We start from the raw sequence: 20,447 nt of genomic DNA on the forward strand, positions 1-20,447 counted from the left end.
TTCAGTTACAGTTGTCAAATGGTGCAGGCTGTATCTCATTCAACTATCATTCAGAATATTGTAATCTGCATAATGGAATTTTAATGTAATCCAGGAGGCTCCGAAGAACGAAACAAGCGGAAGAAAAGTCGTAGGAGCAGCAGCAGCAGCAACAACGTGTCTCATGCTTATGTCACGAGTCGAATTCTCTCGGTCTATTTTTTTTTTGTTCTTCGTTTTTTTTTTTGTGGTGGAAGGCAACAAACGTAAACGAAATTATCCTCGTAAAAATTCGCAGAGGCAATATCAATTGGCGGTGGCTTTAAGAGGAAATGTATTTTATTATTATGTCTCTTTTCTTTGTGGGCAGGGAGAAGGCTTGAGCCTCTTCTCGGATGTTCGATGGTTTCCTCTTCCCTTCCCACTGGAAATTACATGATGCGACACGTAGTGGCCTCGTAAAAAAATGTATAAATTGGGAACAGCTGTAGGCACATTAACAAAAATCCGGCATTCTTTAGTGCCGAAGCGACAAAGGAGAAGCAGAGGAAACACAAGGATACAGAGAAAAAAAAAATATATAAAGGACGAAACAAAAATGCGGCAAAGACGTACAAACAAGTGGTTTTATTGTGGCGTCCCAAGTAGACCGACTATATTTAAGGAAACTTTATTCCTGCTGCAGGATACAATTTTTTTTTCTTCTCTAAACACAGAAACATATTTTTGTTTTTGCTCAAAACAATGTACTTATTTTTGAATAGTTTTAAACTTTTGCCTTAATACATTTTCGTGCATCGATTGAAATTCTCGCAATTTTAATTTTGAGTTTATAAATCATCATTTAACCCTTGTGGACACGCGCGAATTCTTATTAAATGAAGACGCGCGCAGTGTATATTTTACCCACTATCTATTACATCAGTTTAAATGCTATCTTATGTAATTATAATGTATAATTTCTTGGAAAAATTATTTTAGAAGGCATTTAGTACACAAAAAGGAATATTTATTTAGTTTATTCTATAACAAACAAAATATTTTAAAAATAAAAGTAAAAACATATTTTGTCGGTTAGAACAATTAACTCTAGGTATGGGTATATATTACCCACTGCGCGCGTCCACAAGGGTTAAATGCATTAAAATGTACTAAATCTCTAATACTGCAAACAAAAAGATTGAAGCATTTGCTTTCATAGAGAAAAGCATAAACTGAAATGAGAATCGCGTTATATATAAAAGTTGTCCCAATATTATTAGCGCGTTGTAACTATACGCGTTTTTGGAATAACCTTCAGTTAAAGTATTAAAATAATTAAATTTATATACAGAATATCTATTTTTTAGGAATATATAGGGTGTAAAATATGAATAATATTTATGAATGATTTTTTTAGTAAGTTCGAAGATACACCAAAACTAATGAGATTTTATTTACAATTTTCTACATACAAATTGTAATATTTATTTCATTCATATTTTTTTGTGTTAATTAATAATTGAAATACCTCGAATAATTCGGCTTCAATCAGTGCGGGTTATTATAGTTCAGCTTGAAATTGTCAAAACAAAGAAGTTTGGAGATTCTCGATTATATATTTATTTGGGTAAATTATGGATATTTACACTACAAAAAGATACACAAGATACAAAGGGTTCTTACAGTGTAATGAGTCCGAGGCCCAAGAGCCCACCCTAGTAATACTCACGAGATAATACAGGGAACCTTACACAATATTAAGACACAAGAAAATGTGTAAAGAGAAGAAAGCGATTACAGGTATGCTGCAGCTTATATACCCTAAGCTGGTAGCACCCTTTTCCGACCTTCCCGGAATACCAGCTACGTGCTGGAGTGGGTCGCACTTTTCTATTCGTGTTTTATTTAGAGAAAGTTCAAATCATCAATAATTAACATACTTCGTATAGTATGGATTCAATCAGTCCGGATTTATTATAGTTTCGTTTGAAAATTTCAATACAAACTAAAATTTAATTGAAAAATCTAAATAAAATTAGTAACAAATTTCTATTGATTTTTTTCTATTCATGTTTTATTCATAGAACGTAAAAATAATAAATGAAATACCTCGCATAGTCCGGATTAAGTCAGTCCGGATTTATTATAGTTTCGTTTGAAAATTTCAATACAAACTAAAATTTAATTGAAAAATCTCAAAAAATAGTAACAAATTCCTATTGATTCTTTTCTATTCATAATTTTTCAGAGAACCTTCAAATAACTAATAATTTCAAATACCTTGGATAGCGCGCTTTTGATACGTGCGGATTCACTATAGTCCTGTTTAAATATTTCAAGACAATCCTTAAATTTAGTATGTTTTCAATTTTACACTTTTTTTTCGACATAATGTTCATTTTTTTTATGCAACTTTTGTACGTGTTTTAGTTCCTCTATTAGTCCGGTTTTAAACAGTCAGGGATATTGGTGGAACTGACTACTCGTATTACGTGGGTAGTTTTTCTTTGTAAATAATAGAACTATTTAATTTGTTGTATTTACAAAATAAAATTTATTTATTAAGGTTTGTTGTTATAAATTTAAAACAAAAATGAAAATAATTATAAATAAAATTAGAAATTGATAACAAGTATAGTATATACAATATAGTCTTACAATCTACTTAAAATTATGGTTTAATTAATAGTTGTACTTACAACTTCCTCCAAGCTGCGTCGAGCGAATCTTTGATATCTTTGAATTTCTCATCAAACATATCAATTCTTTGAGCAATCTCCTCGAAGTTTTTCTGCAAACCTTCAACCACATGCACGTTCTCACTGGTGCAGTAGCTCACCGAACTCCTTATGTTCTCAATATTTTTTAACATCACAGCTTTGCTCATACAATCTTTCATGTACTCTTGGCATTGTCTCTTCACCTCTGTTGTTAAGTTAAATTGTTTCCAAACTATCTTAAGCAAAGGATCTTCCACGTTGTTAACTTCAGAATGTTTAGCTTTTATATCTAATATTTTCTGAATTAACTCAAACCTCTTCAAATGTCCATCTTCGAATTGCAGAATATTTTCCTCTTTCAAGACCACAGCCATTCTTCTGTTTAACCGAACTAACTCATCGCATTCGGATTTACCGGCGATGTTTAATTGGAAAAGAGTGCAGATTTCGCGACTTCGTTTTACGATGAAACTCGTTTGAGTAATGGTTGAAGTTCTACTAGTTAACTTGTTTATAGATTTAGGATCAACCAGTAACATTAATACAGCTAAACGTTCGTACAAATCCAGCATCATTTCACACATATATTTAGTGTATGTGCTGAATTGGGTAACGGATTGTTTGTAGCTCAAAGAATTTTCATATAAAACGATTTTCTTGAAGCTCTCAAGGTATTTGGAGGTAGATGTAATTCCCAACTTATAATACTCTTCAATATCACTGTATAGATCTTTTTTCCTCCAGGTTATCTCTTTCCAGGATAATTGAGTATTTGAATTTAATATCAAATTAGAGAGTATAATCCATACCTGATATAGACCACACCTATTCAAGACTATGTGCAGTTGCTCCGATTGTTCGCACATTTTCTTGACATGATCTTCCACATTTATATTGTCATTTCTCAATAAATTTGTTTCTAATTCGCGACTTTCCTGCTGGATCTTTTTCGTCTCCTGCAAATCTCTCTGGATTGTTGTCACCTCATCGATATTCACCATCGTATTATTATTTTCAAAGGTATTGTTTGCTACGAAGTTCTCCATCACTCAGATTTAATATTTTTTTCTAAAAAAAATATATAATATTAAGGTACGTACGTTATGATAGTTCAGCACAAACTGATGAATCTCTACACCCCAACATGCCTTTTTCTACTAGTTTATGTTGAGTTATTCCGATAGAGGACGCTTTAGAACTGCAAGAAGGAAATATCTGTATTACAGGACAATAAATAAATATGTCAGTAATTTTCTAAAGAAATTATTTTCATGAAAGTTTCTATCTTCAACAATACCAAATAAAAAGGTTTGAACCATGCGCCCTAACAAAGGCTGGGCGATTTCTTGAGGCAGGGACTTAAGATTTTCTTCTTAGAACCCAACACCATTTATTTTTTTTTCTTCTATGGAATTAGAGACAATTCCAGAGGTGTAAAATCTAAATAATAATTATGAATGATTTTTTTTAGTAAGAAATTTTACAATTTTCTACATACAAATTGTAATATTTATTTCATTCTTACATCAATACAAATATCAGTACTTTCTACAAGTAACTCAGCATAAAATCACAAATAACATTTATAAATGAATTTTTAGTGAGATAAAAGATACAAACAAAATTAATATTTAAAAATTCAATGAAATTTCTTTTCTGAACGCAAATTCACGTTTTTTAATAAAAATGAGAATAAAAATATTATTATTTTTTTAATTTTGAAATATTTTTATTTACATTTTCGATAAAATAAAGTAAATATTTGATATCTAAGAAATATTCATTTGTAAACTATAAATTATTTAAGAATTTTTTAGTTAAATGAAGCATTAAAATTATATTTTCAAACTTGAATTCATTCAAAGTTTTATTAAAAGAAAACATTATAATAAAATGTAAAAAAATAGTAATAATTATATAAATATTACATTGATTGATAATTATCATAGTTTTAAGTAATAACTAATCAATTTTCATTAAAATTTTTAGCAATAAAATAGGAATAACTATTTACAAAATTCAATGTAATCTTTTCTTATTTAAAAGTTACTTGTTTATAAAATATTCCATATTTCGTCCATTAATTTTCTAAATTCAAGGAAACGATTGACAAATTTTAGGAAAAAGCCTTGAATTTTTAATATAACATTATAATTTTTTTTCATAAGTTGCACGTTTTCCAAGCTGCTATAATCAGATGACTGTTTCACTTTCATCCATTGCGGCATGAAGCGCGACAAGGCAAAATGACGATAATCATCAATATCCCCAATCAAATATTCCATCATCTCAACAACCTTGACCAAAGCATCACCCAGCACATCCTCTCCTTCATACTTAACTTTGAACGCCGACAATCTCCTAATAATAGCGTACCTCTTCTCATCCCTCTCTGATAATTCAGTAAATTCTGAATATTTCACCAACACGAACATCCTTCTATTAAGCCGACAAAACTCTTCGAATTCAGCATCACACGCAAACTGCAATTCAAATCGCTTTGCGATAATCTTTAAACGTTCTGCTATCATACTCGCTTGAATATGTGGAGGAGTCGTCCAGATCAACTTCTTTCTCAAAGATGGATTAATCAGATTCATCAATGATGACATCCTTTCGTCCAAATCATTCATGATTTTCACTAAATTATTGACGTGTCTGCAAAAATATTTTACTGTGATTTCGTATTGCGTTGTTGTTTTCAACTTGATGACGTATTTGAATTTTTTGATGTACATGCGAGTATCCTCTCCGTAATGTGCGTAAAAATGCGATATGTCGTCAGACAAGTCGCGTTTCCTCCAGGTCGCTTCATTCAATGAAATACTCTCCTCGGGTTTAAATTCCAAATCGGACAGTCTTTTCCAAATCTCGCAGAGACTTTTTGTATTGAGAAGTGTGTGTAATTCTTCTGATAATTCGCACATTCTTCTGAAATGAGTTTCCTTGTTTAAATTCTTCTTATCGTACCAACTTTTATCCAACTGCTGACTTTCATGTACAATCTGCTTTGCTTTTATTAGTTCGTCATGTATAGAAGTTCCATCGGTAGTGATGTTCAACCCGTCTATATAGCGTTTATAGGTTGATAAAACTTCTTCAATATTCAAATCCATCGATTATAATCTTATAACTAAAAACACTTAAGTATACACTGATTCAGCGCGAACTGATTTTATCAGACACTTTCGATTTGCCTTTATATACTAAATATATTAAGTATTTAAGATTCGTTGCGAGAGTGGGGACAGGTATTCAGAATATTTCGCTAATTGAATTACGTACCTTCAAAACAATGCCATAAACGTTAATTAGCATAATATTACCTTTGGTAATGTTTGTATTTGTTACTCTGCTAAAACCTCCTAAGAAATAAATTTACAATCACAACGAGCAAAGTGAATTGTAATAAAAATGACTCGCTTAACGAGCGACGTTTCGCATGACGAGTGACGATGAGAAGATAAGTCTGGAATTGTTATGTGTGTTTTTGAATTTCACTATACGAGTAAAAATCCGGAAATTTTGGAACGGATTAAACTCGTTAAGCGATATTCCACTGCATATTCAATTTCAAACATAAAATAATATATTTTTAACATACATTTTTTCATTAATTGAATAAGTTCATTACTTTGATTTTGTAAATCTGAACTTTTACTGTATTAAAATAGATTTTTTTGAAACTTTAACAAATATTATATAAATAAAATCAAGGAAATATTTATGAAAACAATGAAATGTTTACTTTCATTTTTCAAACTTAAATAAAATTGATGAAATTTTTACTTTGCATGGAAAATACAGAATTTCAAACTGTTTTAATTAATTTAACTATCTGCTTCATCTAGGTAATACAATTTACATAGATTTTTTGTATAAAAAAAATAAATTTATTATTTTTTATTTACATCATATTTTTTGTAATTAAAACAATGAATTTAATGTTTTCAACTATTAATTCAGTTTTAATGTTAATTATTATTTTGAAAACTTGTAAATAAGAAATTTCAATATAACTAAAGGTTATTGTGTAAATATACAAACATGAAGTTATTTTTGTTTGTATTGTTTGTTCGATGATATCGAATATGACAAACTAAAGAGTACTTAACGAGCTTTAGTGTGTTGAATGTGGGTCAAGGGTGAGCGCAAATATGGAAATCCTCGGAGAGACATACACGTTGAAAAACAAATTAATAATGAATGGCACAAAGGGAGATTGGAATGAAGCGAAGTTCTCCCAAGTTTGCCACTAGCGTTTAGTAATCAAAGTTTCCTAATATTGACGCGTATTACGAATATATACCTATTAAATTGTGGATGCAATAAGCGTATAATTTGGATTGTGAATTGAAGGAATTAAAGGAATAGAAAATGTCGGAATTTACGTTTATATAAGTAAATATGATGTATCTAATATTTAATCTAACCTAAATTATCCAAACTAGATTTAACTTAAACTACTTCAATCCAACTTAATCTAAAACTTATCCTTAATTTTTGTAATACTATACATGTTTTTGATTGAAGTTAATTAACCATAAACTCATTACTTTACAACATATTTTTTTTAACTTATTATATAATATAGGTATAATCTGCATAAATCTAACCTTTAAACCAAATTTAACTTCATATGAAATAACCTAAATTTACCATAATTTATTTTAAAGTACAATATAACTTTATATCATTAATCCTGATACTAATCTAACCTGCTATAATCTATCCCAAAGTCTAATATAACTTAATCTGTTCCAATGTGAAATATAACTTTATTCACGTTCTACTTAATTATATTCACATCTTTAGATATAATTAAAAAAATGTCGTGTCCCGGGATTAAGAAATCCTTGGACACCATGGATTTTCTCGTAGTTATGTCGTTCTGGAGTCTTAGGGGTTTTTTTTTGAATATTAAATGCAATAATACAATAGTTTATCTCATGGGTTATTACTAAGAGTTACATTCTTCTGTTATGTTAGTATTTAAGATTTACCTGCTCTTCCTTTGAATTTCCAAGTAAAACGAACTTCTCAGTTCAACCCTCTAGCTAAGACTTCCTCTCAATCCGACCTCCCTTTGTAAGACTTAATTATATAATACAAAAATGTGTTCATTTCAAAAAGGGGCTGTGTGGGTGGTAAAGAAATTAGTTTTGAGGTAGTGGAAAATACAATTTCTTTATATTAGATTTACGATCCTACCCATATATTTAGTCACGGAAGAAAGTTGTTAAGTAGTGATACAATAGACGCAACTATACGATTTAAGGTGTAACCGTCCTTCGGAATATTCCACAAGTTATTCTAAATAATCACGAACAAGTATCCGTTTGTATATTTGATGGATACGTAAAATATGATTTGTAATAATTAATAGGAAAGTGGTAGACCTAAGAAATATACATATTAGTTATATAAAAAATGATAATAAAATAGTCGGCCACGACCTATCCTAACGTTAAACATAACCTATCCTAATACATTTTTTACATAATTATATAGAAGCGAGTTATATTTAGGTAACTTAAACTATAATATTATCTAACCTAAGTTATCTTATCCTTATATACAACCTAACCTAAGGTCTAACGTAAGATTATCTAATATTCTTAGATGTAATTAAATAACCTAACCTAATAGTAACGTCTAATTTATTATAATAAACGTGTAACTTCTAACTAAGATTATGGAATAATTTGAATCAAATGTAAAAGTTTCGTTCCAATTCGCTGACTAAGTGATCAAATTAATTGCTCGCTCTCTCTCACTGTAGGGTGTATTTCTTCGTTATTCCTGAATACGCACCATTTTGTATCGAAATTGTGTGTGTATGTGTGGGAGCGCTTCGATTGCTGGATTTTGTGTCTTTGTATCGACGTTGGGTCGCGCATTAAATCCGAAATACATTAAAGCATTCCTCGGAGGTGGAGAAGAGTGGAATCCATTAATTCAATATTGAATCAGTTCGGTTTGCATTTGGGAGGCGGCGGCGGCTACGTCCAAAGGCGTAGGAGTACGAGATTGAAGTCATAAGCGATAATCTTTCCGAAGTTAATCCTGTAGACGCGCCTTTATTAACGATATTATAACTGGGGAATATACGCTTTCAGCTATCTTCATCTCACTTCAACTCAACACTTACGTATTACGTAAATAGGTATGTATAAGTTTTGGTGAGATGTGATATGATGTCGGTGCAAATATGCAAGTTATTAAAACTCATTAAGGTGAGGCGGAATGTCGAGGAAACGGTTCCAATTCGCCTGCGGAGGGATCTAACTTATGGCTTCATTACGCTCCGGCGGAGGCCTGAAATGCTGCAGGAAAATTTGAAAATTTTCATTGTCTCGCCTATACCTGCAGATGCGGACGAGAAAAATGACGGGAAATTTAATAAACAGAAACTAAGCAGCTCTCATATACCAAAAAAAGAAACAACATTTGGAATCAGACGACTAGATTTACATATAATGATACTTTCTTTTTATGATTTAAATAAGATTTTTTAACATTTTCATAACTCAATTTTTCTTTTAATTTTCAAAATAATTAAAATGAAATTTCATTTATTGTACATATAAAACTTGAAATCAGTTTCATTTAAAATAATTTCTTTAAAAATCGATTTTTAATGATAATTTATTAATTGATTTAAATTTATTACTATTAATTTTAAATAAAAATCATAAAAAATTTAAAAACAGTTTAATTTTCTTAATTAATTATTGATATTATGACAGAGAAAATGTAATAATTAATGAGATTTCAATAATAATTTTTGAGTTATAATTGTAACTTTTGTTTTAAAGAAGCCATTAACTGTTGGTAACAATTAGTGATGTGATAGTAAAAAGTTAAAGCCGTAACGAGAAATAAGTTATTAATCTTGGAGACGGCAGCAAAACGTGTAACAAACAATAAAATTACCCTCCGGCTCATCTTGCGCAGGAAACTTTTTTATTACACGCCAGATATTACAAACATTCGACTGTCTGATTATGGATTTCCCGTTTACGTCCCAGTGATAAAGATAACGTTTATTACACGTGTGAAGTATGGTTATGTGATCCGATGACTTCTATCAACTTGGAATGTAGACTTCCTCGGCCTCATCACGTCTAATAATATTGCAAACTTGAAATTACGTCATACTAATTAAAATAGACGATATCGTTAATAATCGCTAAAAATATTTATAATTTATATTAGGTAATAAATAATTACACTAGTCCTTTTTTTGTATGTGTCTTTATCGTTGGTAATAAACACACGAAAAATGCAATAAATTTGTTGTGCGCTGTGTCGGGGGTGTAGATGCGACGAAATGCAGTTTAATATTAAAATTTTCATTCGCGCAATAAAATTTATAATGCACCGACAAATTCTGATATAATAATAAATTTTGCTTCATAAAACGTGTGTGGGTGGTGTGTGTGTGTGTGAGAGAGAGAGATGGGTTGGTGGGATGAAGGGATGGGATTTTAGTTGCTGTGCATAGTGTATTGTGCATATGAGGACGATCACGACGTGTTTAGGGTGAGAGCACAAGAGAGGAGTACGATATTAACGTGGAAAGCCCGAAATATAGGAAGCGGCGCGGATAAAATAAAGACGCCCATAATTTACATTAAACGTTATTAAATTTCATTCTAACGCAATTTCTGAAAACCCCTTTTTCAATAGTGCCAACCCTCCGACGCGGAGTATAAAACCTATAGATTACGTATAGATTAATGTTCTAACGCGACGCGAATATCATTACAATCATATATGAAATTGAGAATTTATCAGTAAAAATCTCTGTGTTTGTATATGAGAACATTTTTATTTCATTATGTTTTCAGCTCCATTTGTATTTTTATTCATCTTATTACATAATTATTATATAGGTTGGTAAATAACGTCGTTTGTGTAGTTTTTATTAGACAAATTACGCAATTTATGCTATATTTCGCACTCTGGCCTGAAAATTTCAGAAAATTTTGTCCAATTGGATTTTCGATGTCTTCAGTTTTTAGTCCGCTGAAGATAATTATATCATCTTACACTCAAATTAAAGCTGAAAGTCTCACCTTTTCAACAAAGCTTAAATGTGAAGTTTTTGAAAAGCAAGCTCTTTACGTTCTTTTTTCAAGATAACCACGTAGGACAATTACGTAATTAAATAGAAATCATACTAATTCGACTACCACCTTTCAAATGAGCCATATGAAACATTCGATATTTGGATTTTCGGAGCGCTTGAAAATTATTGAAAATTGCAGTTTTACAAAAAAAAATCATTAAAAACTTGAAAGCTAATGAACTTTTTTACGATTTTATTGTATAATTGGGGCAAGCATTGTGCACCTCGCTATGTAACGTTTCGATGAGTTTCCTGTTTTTCCAGTTTTTAGTGAAAAGTGCCATAGTCTTTAGAACCGCGAAGATAATTACATAATCTTACACGCAAATTAAAACTAAATCTTCCACCTTTCTAGCCTACTGGCAGCTTTCTTCTTTCATCGATTCCTCTGCTACGAGCATTCAATTGTAAAGTTGTTGACAGGAATCATACTTTTTAGACTGCCATTTTTTGAATGAGCCCACTGAAACGATTCTAGTATCGATAATTCGAATTTCGAAGTGTCTGAATTTACCAAAAATTTGAATAACCCGAAAACTAATAAACTTTTTGCTTATTTTATTGTACAATCAGGTATCATGCAATAAAAGAAGAAATAAGACAACAAGAAAAAACGACGACTTTCGATGTATTCAGTTTTTAATGAATACCCGAGAATAATTACATCATTTTATACTCAAATTAAATCTGAAAATCTCATCTTTCCTACGAGTCAACTGACAGCTTTCTACTGTCATCCGTTCGTCTGCTACGAGCTGTCAAATTTGACGTTACTGAAACATGCAACCACATGTAATATGTACTTGACAGCTTATGCAACATATGTAACAGGTACCTTCAAAAAAAATATTTTTTGTTTTTTTTTCAGTAAAAGTAATAAATAATTTTAGATAATTTTTCAATTTGGAAGTAACGTAATAATTTTTTGATGAATAAAGTAAACACAACAAATAATAATGATATTATAAAATAATTTGACAAAAAAATAACGTGGAAGGAAATTTAATAAGCTGAAACTAGGGCGCATCAGACTTTGCGTATACACAATTTTGCTAAAGGTAAGGTTTTTAAGCTATATTATTGTACAGTATATAGTATGAACTTTTTAAATTACAACCGCAATATCCGTTTTATTAAAACATAATTAATTTACATCAATGAACAAAAAGAAAACAGTTTATTTTCTATCAATCAAGATTGTGTATGGTTTATTAATTTTAAACATAAATAATTAAACAAAAATGAAGAAATATATGTTTTTTTTAAATAAATTTCCAACTAGATCTAATAACTAATTATTCTTAATGTTTTTTTTAATATTTTTTATTAAATATTGCTTTGTAACTAATCTATAACATATTTGTTGTATTTTAAATATAATCAGTTGTATTTAATATTTAAGAAGAAAAAAATATTAAAAAAAATAATTTATTTAATAAATGTATAATAAAATAATTAAAAATTTAAGTTTTTTTCATTAAGGAAATCAATTTCAGATATGAAATATTTTGATTATGTGAAAGCTAAATATAATACGAATTACCCGGCGCATACACAATGTAACAAAAGGATCTAAAAAAACTAATATAAGAAAAAGCATATTCATTTCGTAATTTTGTATAAAAGAAAATGCATAGTTCTTTTTTCGAAATATTCTTCAACTTTTTAGAGATGGTGGAGTAAAAAACGCATACATACGTTCCTTGATGTAATAATCATAGAAGAAAAAAAAATCTCTCGAAATTAATAATATGTACGTACTGTGGATTTTTTGTAGTGTGATAAATTACGTGCGGTTAATATTATTGATGTGGGTTATTCTTTGGGCATAACACATGTAGAATTGGATGTAAAAGGGGAAATGAGAGAAGGATTGGTCTTAGGTATAGGTTTGAGAATGAGGGAGAGAGAGAGAGAGGAGACTGGTAGAGACTCATCTGCTTGAAAGATCTGCCTTCGTACCTGTCGCTGTCAGCTCGCATTAGTCTCACCCACTCATCTTTATTGCGCCATGTTTCTTGTACGTGAGTCGGCTTACCACCGCTGCAGACAACACATGAGGGTGTAACCCCGACACAATCCGCCATCCCTTCGACCTCCCGAATACCGATGAGCAATGACACAAACACCGATCCGAACTCTCTTTCTCTCATACACTTCTTCCTTTCTTCCTTCCTTATTTCTTTCTTTATTTTTCCGAACTCCGCTCTGTTCCTGAAGACCACTATAATTCTTTCTTCGCTCGCGACGAACAACAAAACTTGCGCGACACTCGTCGAGAGTCTGGGGCAGTAAATAATAAATTTATCGACTACTTTCCAAGATACTAAACAGGACGATAAAATGCACTGCTCATCTCTGATATAATGGATATAAATCCACCCTGTCCGCTTTTACCAATATTTTTTATTACTCAAACAAATATAATCTCTCTATTTACTTTTCATCCACTTGTAACAAATATTATCAAATAATTAAGTATTTCCTTACAAATAACAGATTTCACGCATATAAGTTTGTCAACAAGTCGTCTATGTTTGGCTATGACGATAATTATAGAGCGATAAAACATTTTTTTTTTTCACGAAATCTCTAAAAAAATATAATCAAATCATTTATTAGTGTAAATGTACATAAATCATGTTTTCATCCATATTGTTATTATTTAAATCTGTCAACATGATGTTAGTATTTTAATGGGAATAATTCAAATTCAAATTTACAGTGAAACATGGACAAAACTCATTGAAAAGTAATGAAAATGAAATTAAAAATTCAACTATTCAAAATATTTGGGCAGTTGCTTTTACATTATTATTAACTTTTGCATGATTTCATATTTTAACTGTCAATAATACGTAATTTTGTATTTTCAAGATACTAAACGGTATGCTAATATGCATTGCTCATCTCTCTCATAATTAAATTTAGCATTTGAAAAAAATTAAAGACTAATTTATCAATTAGCTCTTCAGAAAAATAAAAACTGTTATTTCGTGTCCGTCATTTTGAATATTAACCGTCAAATATTTGTATATGTTACAGCTAACTAATCCTTTGCGGACGAATATTTTTCAACTGTTTTTTTTTATATGGTTGCGTGTTTCTACAAAACTGAAGTCAGACGCTTGAAACGCTTACTTAGAATTAATGGTTTTGCATGCAATTTTTAAGCGAAGGCTCTTATGTAAATAATTGGGCGGATATATCCGCCGTACACATGTTGTTAGAAAGTTTTGATGATTTTCTACAACAGAGTTCATTTTTGAGAGTTTATTTCTTATTTTGAATATCGCCAATTCACTTTGAAAAATCAATATGTGAAATATTTTATGAAGATAAAGAAACAAAACAAAAAAAATATCGCTAAAATAAAAATTGTTTTTACAAATAAATGAAAGTTTTAGATTGAAACAAGTAATAAAAATCGATTTTATAGTAGAACTAAAATAGAGAACTAAGTAAATTTATTTATTTGTTTGAAAGGAAGTTACCTGATTTGGACTGTTTTCAAACGCATAAAATTGTACTGAAAAATCTTTATAGAAATGGAGGAAATATATTGGTACAAGAGTATCAATATTTTTGAAACTGAAAATCACTGGCAGCGATATCTCATGGAGTTGAAACAGATGTCACTACAAATCAGTGATGTGGAAGATGACATGAAAAAAGAGTCGTGCAAGCACAGGAATGAACTCAAAAAACTACATTTATTCTTAAAACAGTTGTTAAAAATCATTCAGGACAAGACTTTTCAAAAGAAGTGCAAACGTCTTTTGAATAATATCAACATGAGTATAGCCAAAGAGTATGAAAATCCTACAAGGAATATCCTAATAAAAATCAATGAACAAATTACGGTGCTCTATCCACATTCGAAATTCTCTGATTCACCGTTCGAGAAGAAAATTCGAGAATATCATGTTGAATTGAAAAGATGCGCTCTACCCGAAAATATGAATGCTTCCAGGTGCCAAGATGTTGCAACAAACATACTAAATTTAACTGAATTAATCTATGCGGATTTGAAGAAGTACACGCGAAAGTTTGATGAAATTGAGGAAGTTTTCGAAACAACCGTGTTGTATCCGAATCCACCTCCTGATATGGAGAAGAATATTGTGAGAATGGTGGAGATTTGCAAAGAGATGAGGCAGATGCGCGAGGATCTGAAGGAGGATATGTTTGCTGGTTTTATGTTTTTTTTGAAATCCGAAAGCTTCCAATTGGAATTCGCGAAAATGTTGCAACAGAATAAGTTGTTTGTACTAACAGACGATGAGTCGAGTGTGGTAGAGGTTATGAGAGCTGTGGATGATACTTGTAATCGTTTAATGCCTCAGGATGCCTTCATGAATGTCCGTAAAAAAGTGCGGCCTGAATCCGAGAATTGCTTAACGGATCTTTGGAACAGGATGAGACTTATTAAAGGTGAGATTAAAGAGACTCTTGAGCATTACATGAGGGAAAACAATATTCTTAATAGAAAAATATATGATTTGAAAGACATAGATAACCCATTAAGCCCGATTAAGGAATATCCACGTGTTATTGATAATCTTTATGATTTTTTCATTGTTGTCACACAGGACTATCTACGTCTATACCATAAAATTCGAGTACTCAGGATGGATATTATCAAGATTTGGCTCAAGTAGTGAATTGAATATTAATTAAGTAATTCATGTGAACACGTTCACTTCTTAACCTTTTATAAAAAAAAAATATTATATAATTCGGAAAAATTCATATACATGTATTTTTTTCATTATTAACAAAATTAAACATTAGAATGTTCTATTTTTTAATATAAAGAAAAGACTAAGAAGAAAGATCCAAAACTCTAGACTTTGTAAACCAAAATTAAAATCTGCTTACTTAAATTATAACGAGTCTTTTCAACTCGAAAAAGTAGCAATTTTCCTATAATTTTGTAATGTTTGTAAAATTTCAAGAAGCGTATACTACACGCATATTTAAACTATTCCAGACTACTTATAGAATAAAATACAGAGAAATGAATTATTTACAAGTTGTTTTTATTATGATTTTGTCCCATTTTTGTCCAGATTTTGTACCGTTTTACCAAAATTAAAATTGGTATACAAATTAAAAAAAAAATTGATTGAATCAAAATTTATATAAACTTTTCAGAAAACTGATTCAAACTAGAAAACTCATATTAATATTTAGAGACTGATTTTTTGTTTAAATATTTAAATTGCAAAAGCAAACGAATTTTTCATGGAATTAGGAATTGAAAAACAAAATAATGAAAGAAAATAAATCATTATTTCGAAATTGAATGTTTGTTATTTTTCTGTAAACTAATAAACATTCATAGATTTATTTTTCTTATAAGCTGAGATTTTTTTATGTCGTATAATTTTATTCACAATCTGTTCATCAATGTGAACATTGAGATTGCGGTTGACATTAAATGGATAATCTTTTCCGGTGGATAGTTACCATTATGATGATTTGATTTTTTAATTTGTTGGTTGGCTGCTGTCTTGTAATTCTGCGATTCCATTTTTTCCATTCACTGTAAATTTGCTGTTATCCTTAACACTGTCAGTGTCAATCGACTTGGCTGAAAAGGTCCATATGCTAAACCTCATTCATTTCACTGTATGTCTGTAATGAACGATGGCCCTATTGCTGCAAGCACCGAGAGGGCTCACAAAGGGCCTGGCTTGACCAGGATTCGAACTGGCGCCCACGAAATGGTAGGTACGGCGACTTAACCATTCGGCTATTAGTCGCCCCACAGAGAATATTTATATATTTATTTAAAAACATGATTCTATTTAAACCATAAATTAACTAAATTAAAACGTTAAAAAATAACGAAATTTAAAAAACAATGATTTATTTTAAATTCAATTATTTGCTTTTTTTATAAACATTCAACTTTCATTCATTTTTCTTAAAAACTATGAACATTTCATATATTAAGCCTTAAACATTGCTAGAAACAATATTTTAAAAAAAAATGTCTGTTCTTAGATATGGTTATAACACAAATTATAGAAGATATGAGTATGAGCGCTAGATTTGACGCTATTTTTTATATAAGGTTGGCAAGATTAAGGTTATTCAAATAATTAATGATTGAAATAGATTCTATAGTCCGGATTTATCACATTTTCGTTTGAAAATGTCAATACAAACTAAAATTTGAAAAATATTAATAAAATAGTAACAAATTTTTATCGTTTCTTTTCTATTCATGTTTTATTGAGAGAACGTTCAAATAATTATTTTTTTTTATTCTTTGAAATACCTCGCATAGTGCGCTTTTGATCACTGTAGTCCTGTTTAAATATTTCAAAATTCAGTCTGTTTTAAATTTCTTGAGAAAATTATTATCTTTCAAGTTTTTTTTTTGCGCCATTTCTTTGCATAAGGTTGGCAAGATTCGAAATATGACATCTGTCAATGTTACCATTAGGAAATGTAGAATGCTACAACAAATAACAACAATTTATTATTAATATTATTATTAAAATTAACTTTAAAATGTATATTATTTTTATCGTATTTGTAGTTACAAATGTTTCAAATGAATAAAAAAACAAGAAGACACACACAGAAAATTCAATTATGTCAAGAAGCACGGAAAGCTATGCAATTCTATTGAAGCGGTGTGTATAAATTACTGCAAGTTGCACCTAAGTCCTAATATATATTCGTTTATGCAAACCGACTGCGGGACGGAACGCAATTCCCGTTTGAAATTATTAATTTAAATAAAACTGTTACCGTGAGTATGAGGGGGGATGAATGAATGAGATGAAGGTGGTGGAGGATGCAGTGGAATAGTGGGTTGAGAGGTGTTCGCAAAATAGAACACCTGGTATGTATTTGAAAGCTTTTGTGCTCGCTCGAGTTTACACTATCTCGCGCGAAAATTAGATTTCTAGAGAAGGGTGTGTGTGTGTATGAGGGTGGGTATGCGCGAAAAGAAAGAGTTTCAACTAAAATGGAATTTTGATTTAAGCGCGCGCGATTCTCTTTACTCTCTTTGTCTCACTCTTTCACTCTCAAACCACCCCCAACGCTTACTTTTTTTTTGTTCATCCGGTGGAAGCGAAGGGGTGGATCGAGGGGTGCATGTGTGTATGGCGCGAAAACGGAGCGTGTAGCAACAGTTTACAAAAGGAGGGGGTTGAAAATAAATTGTTTTAGTTTTGTGTCTGTATGTTAAATAAAAAAATATTGTGAACGGAGAAAAAAAAACACTCTCCGGAGAAGAGTGAATGCATGGATACGGAGGAATATAAATTGGAGTGAGAAATGGCTATTTTTTTTTGCACAAGTTTAATAAATTTCAAATTTATTATGCAGTTTTGCCTTTGTTTTTGGGTTCTTTCTTTGTTTCTTTCATATTTTTTTTGTTTGCTTGTCTTTTTCTCTTTTTTTGATGCAAAAGTGGATCCCTATTATATCAGGATTTCCCTCCTCGGCAACAATTCCCATCCGCAAAACTGTTTTGAATTATTCCTTGAAATAATGCATGTTCTTTGTAATGAATGAATGCAGTACACTTTTTAATGCGAACAATATTAATCTTGATTTATCTTCAAACACAAATTTAATTAAAACGCATTCAATGTTTTCATTTATAAAATTAACAAATTTTCATATGATTTTCCAAACAGAAATTAGCAAATAAATAATAATTAAAATAATAAATATTGTTTTTTTTATATAATTTGTTTATTATTGTATATTTTATTTCCAAAAATTAAATACAGCCGAAATGTGAATTTTTTAGTAAGTTTTTTCGAGCAGCTCACAGTAGCTCAATGAACTTTATATCAATATTTTGTAACATTATAGCTTTGCTCATAAACTCTTTCATATACTCTTGACATTTGACTCTTCACCTCAGTTTTCAAGTTAAATTGTTTCCAAATTATCTTAAGCAAAGGACCTTCCATGTAGTTCATTTCAGAATGTAAAAGCTGAACTGCAATATTTTCTGAATTAACTCGAACCTCTTCGAATGTCCATCGGCGAATAGCAGAAAATTTTCATCCTTCTAAACCATTTAACCGAACTATCTCATCATATTCAGATTTACCGGCGATGTTTAATTGGAACAGAGTGCAGACTTCGCAACTTTTTCTTGATTTTCTTGAAGTTTTCAAGATATTTGCTAGTAGATGTCATGACCATCTTACAGTATTCTTCAATATCCATCAATAGATTTTTTTTCCTCCTTTTTTTCTTTTAGCATCAAATTTGAAAGTTTAATCCATACCTGATAAAGACCACACCTATTTTGGACTATGTGCAGTTGCTCCGATTGTTGTTTGTTCACATTGAGAGTATCATTTTGCAATAAATTTATTTCTAATTCGCGACTCTTCTGCTGGATCTGTTTCTTCTTCTGCAAATCTCCTTAGATAGTAGTCACCTCATCGATATTCATCATCGTATTGTTATTTTCAAAAGTATTGTTTGCTTCGAATCTCCCCATAGTTCAGAATTAATAATGTATCTAAAAAAAATATAATATTAACGTACGTACTTTCTTAATTAATTTAACGTTTGATTTGCATTTTTATTTAAGTCTCGTAGTAAAGTATAATTTATTGTATAAATATAAAGAAACTACAATTTTTAACAACTTTAAATGTACAATTTTTAACAAATTTGTAAAAAAAAAAATACTAAAAATATTATTTTCACGTATTTTTATGATATTATAAAGAATTTAATCTTATTCTGTATTTTGTTTTGTAAAAAAATAATAATTTATATATTTTTAATAAAAACACAAATTTGTTTTTCAGAAGAAGAGAGATATATTTATTTAAATTATTATTTATAAATAGGAACTTCTTTTCACTATCATGTTGGTTTGGATAATAGTAGACACTCTAGGGAATATCTTTCTTCTGGAATTGGGATCAATGAGGATCAATAACACTTCAATCCTCTCGACCAAATCTATCATCATTCCCATCATGTTTTCATCGTAAATTGTGAATTTTCTGCATGTCTTCATCTCCTTGCTGAATTCTTCGCTATCCGACTTCAACTCCAAATTAGATAAACTGATCCAAATATCATGTAAACTGTTCGTAGTGAGAATTTTTTGTAGATTCTCCTATTGTTGACGCAACGCTTCTAAATTCACTTCAGCATCGATATTCTCATTTTTTAATAAACTATTTTCCAACTCGCAACTTTGCAGATTTATCTGCTTTGACTCCAGCAAGGCAACGTGAACAGGAGTCTCTATTTCTGAGATCTCATCTCGTCATTTTAGTGGAGTGGCAGTATTCTTGTAATACAACGATAAGGGGAAGACACCGATAAACTCTAAATTAAAACCATAATTAAGCAAAGAACGACCGTGAAGATGACTTGCTGTTTCATTTGGAACGCAAATTGACAAAAAACTTATCTCGTGTTAAAAACCGGGCTCGAACGTCGACGCTATCAATTACCACTTTTTGTAAAGAGTAAACCTTCTCAAAAATCTGAAACCCAAAGTGTTATTCGTACCGTGCGTAATCCATACCTGGTAAAGTCCACACCTATTTAGGACTGTGTGCAGATGCTCCGATTGTTCGCACATTTTCTTGAAATGATCTTCCACATTGATAGTATCA

General features: G+C 30.4%; 1 protein-coding gene across 1 annotated transcript; it reads left to right on the forward strand.

Moving 5' to 3' along the window:
• The first annotated feature begins 14,271 nt into the window (after positions 1–14,271).
• LOC108564831 lies at positions 14,272–15,514 on the forward strand. Its single transcript, XM_017923988.1, has 2 exons — positions 14,272–15,249; positions 15,408–15,514. Exons 1-2 carry the CDS (start codon positions 14,364–14,366, stop codon positions 15,428–15,430), a joined length of 909 nt encoding a protein of 302 aa, XP_017779477.1. The 5' UTR covers positions 14,272–14,363; the 3' UTR covers positions 15,431–15,514.
• Positions 15,515–20,447: the final 4,933 nt, after the last annotated feature.

Source organism: Nicrophorus vespilloides, unplaced genomic scaffold (assembly GCF_001412225.1).
Source record: "Nicrophorus vespilloides isolate i.1.1-1 unplaced genomic scaffold, Nicve_v1.0, whole genome shotgun sequence".
Lineage (NCBI taxonomy): Eukaryota > Metazoa > Arthropoda > Insecta > Coleoptera > Silphidae > Nicrophorus > Nicrophorus vespilloides.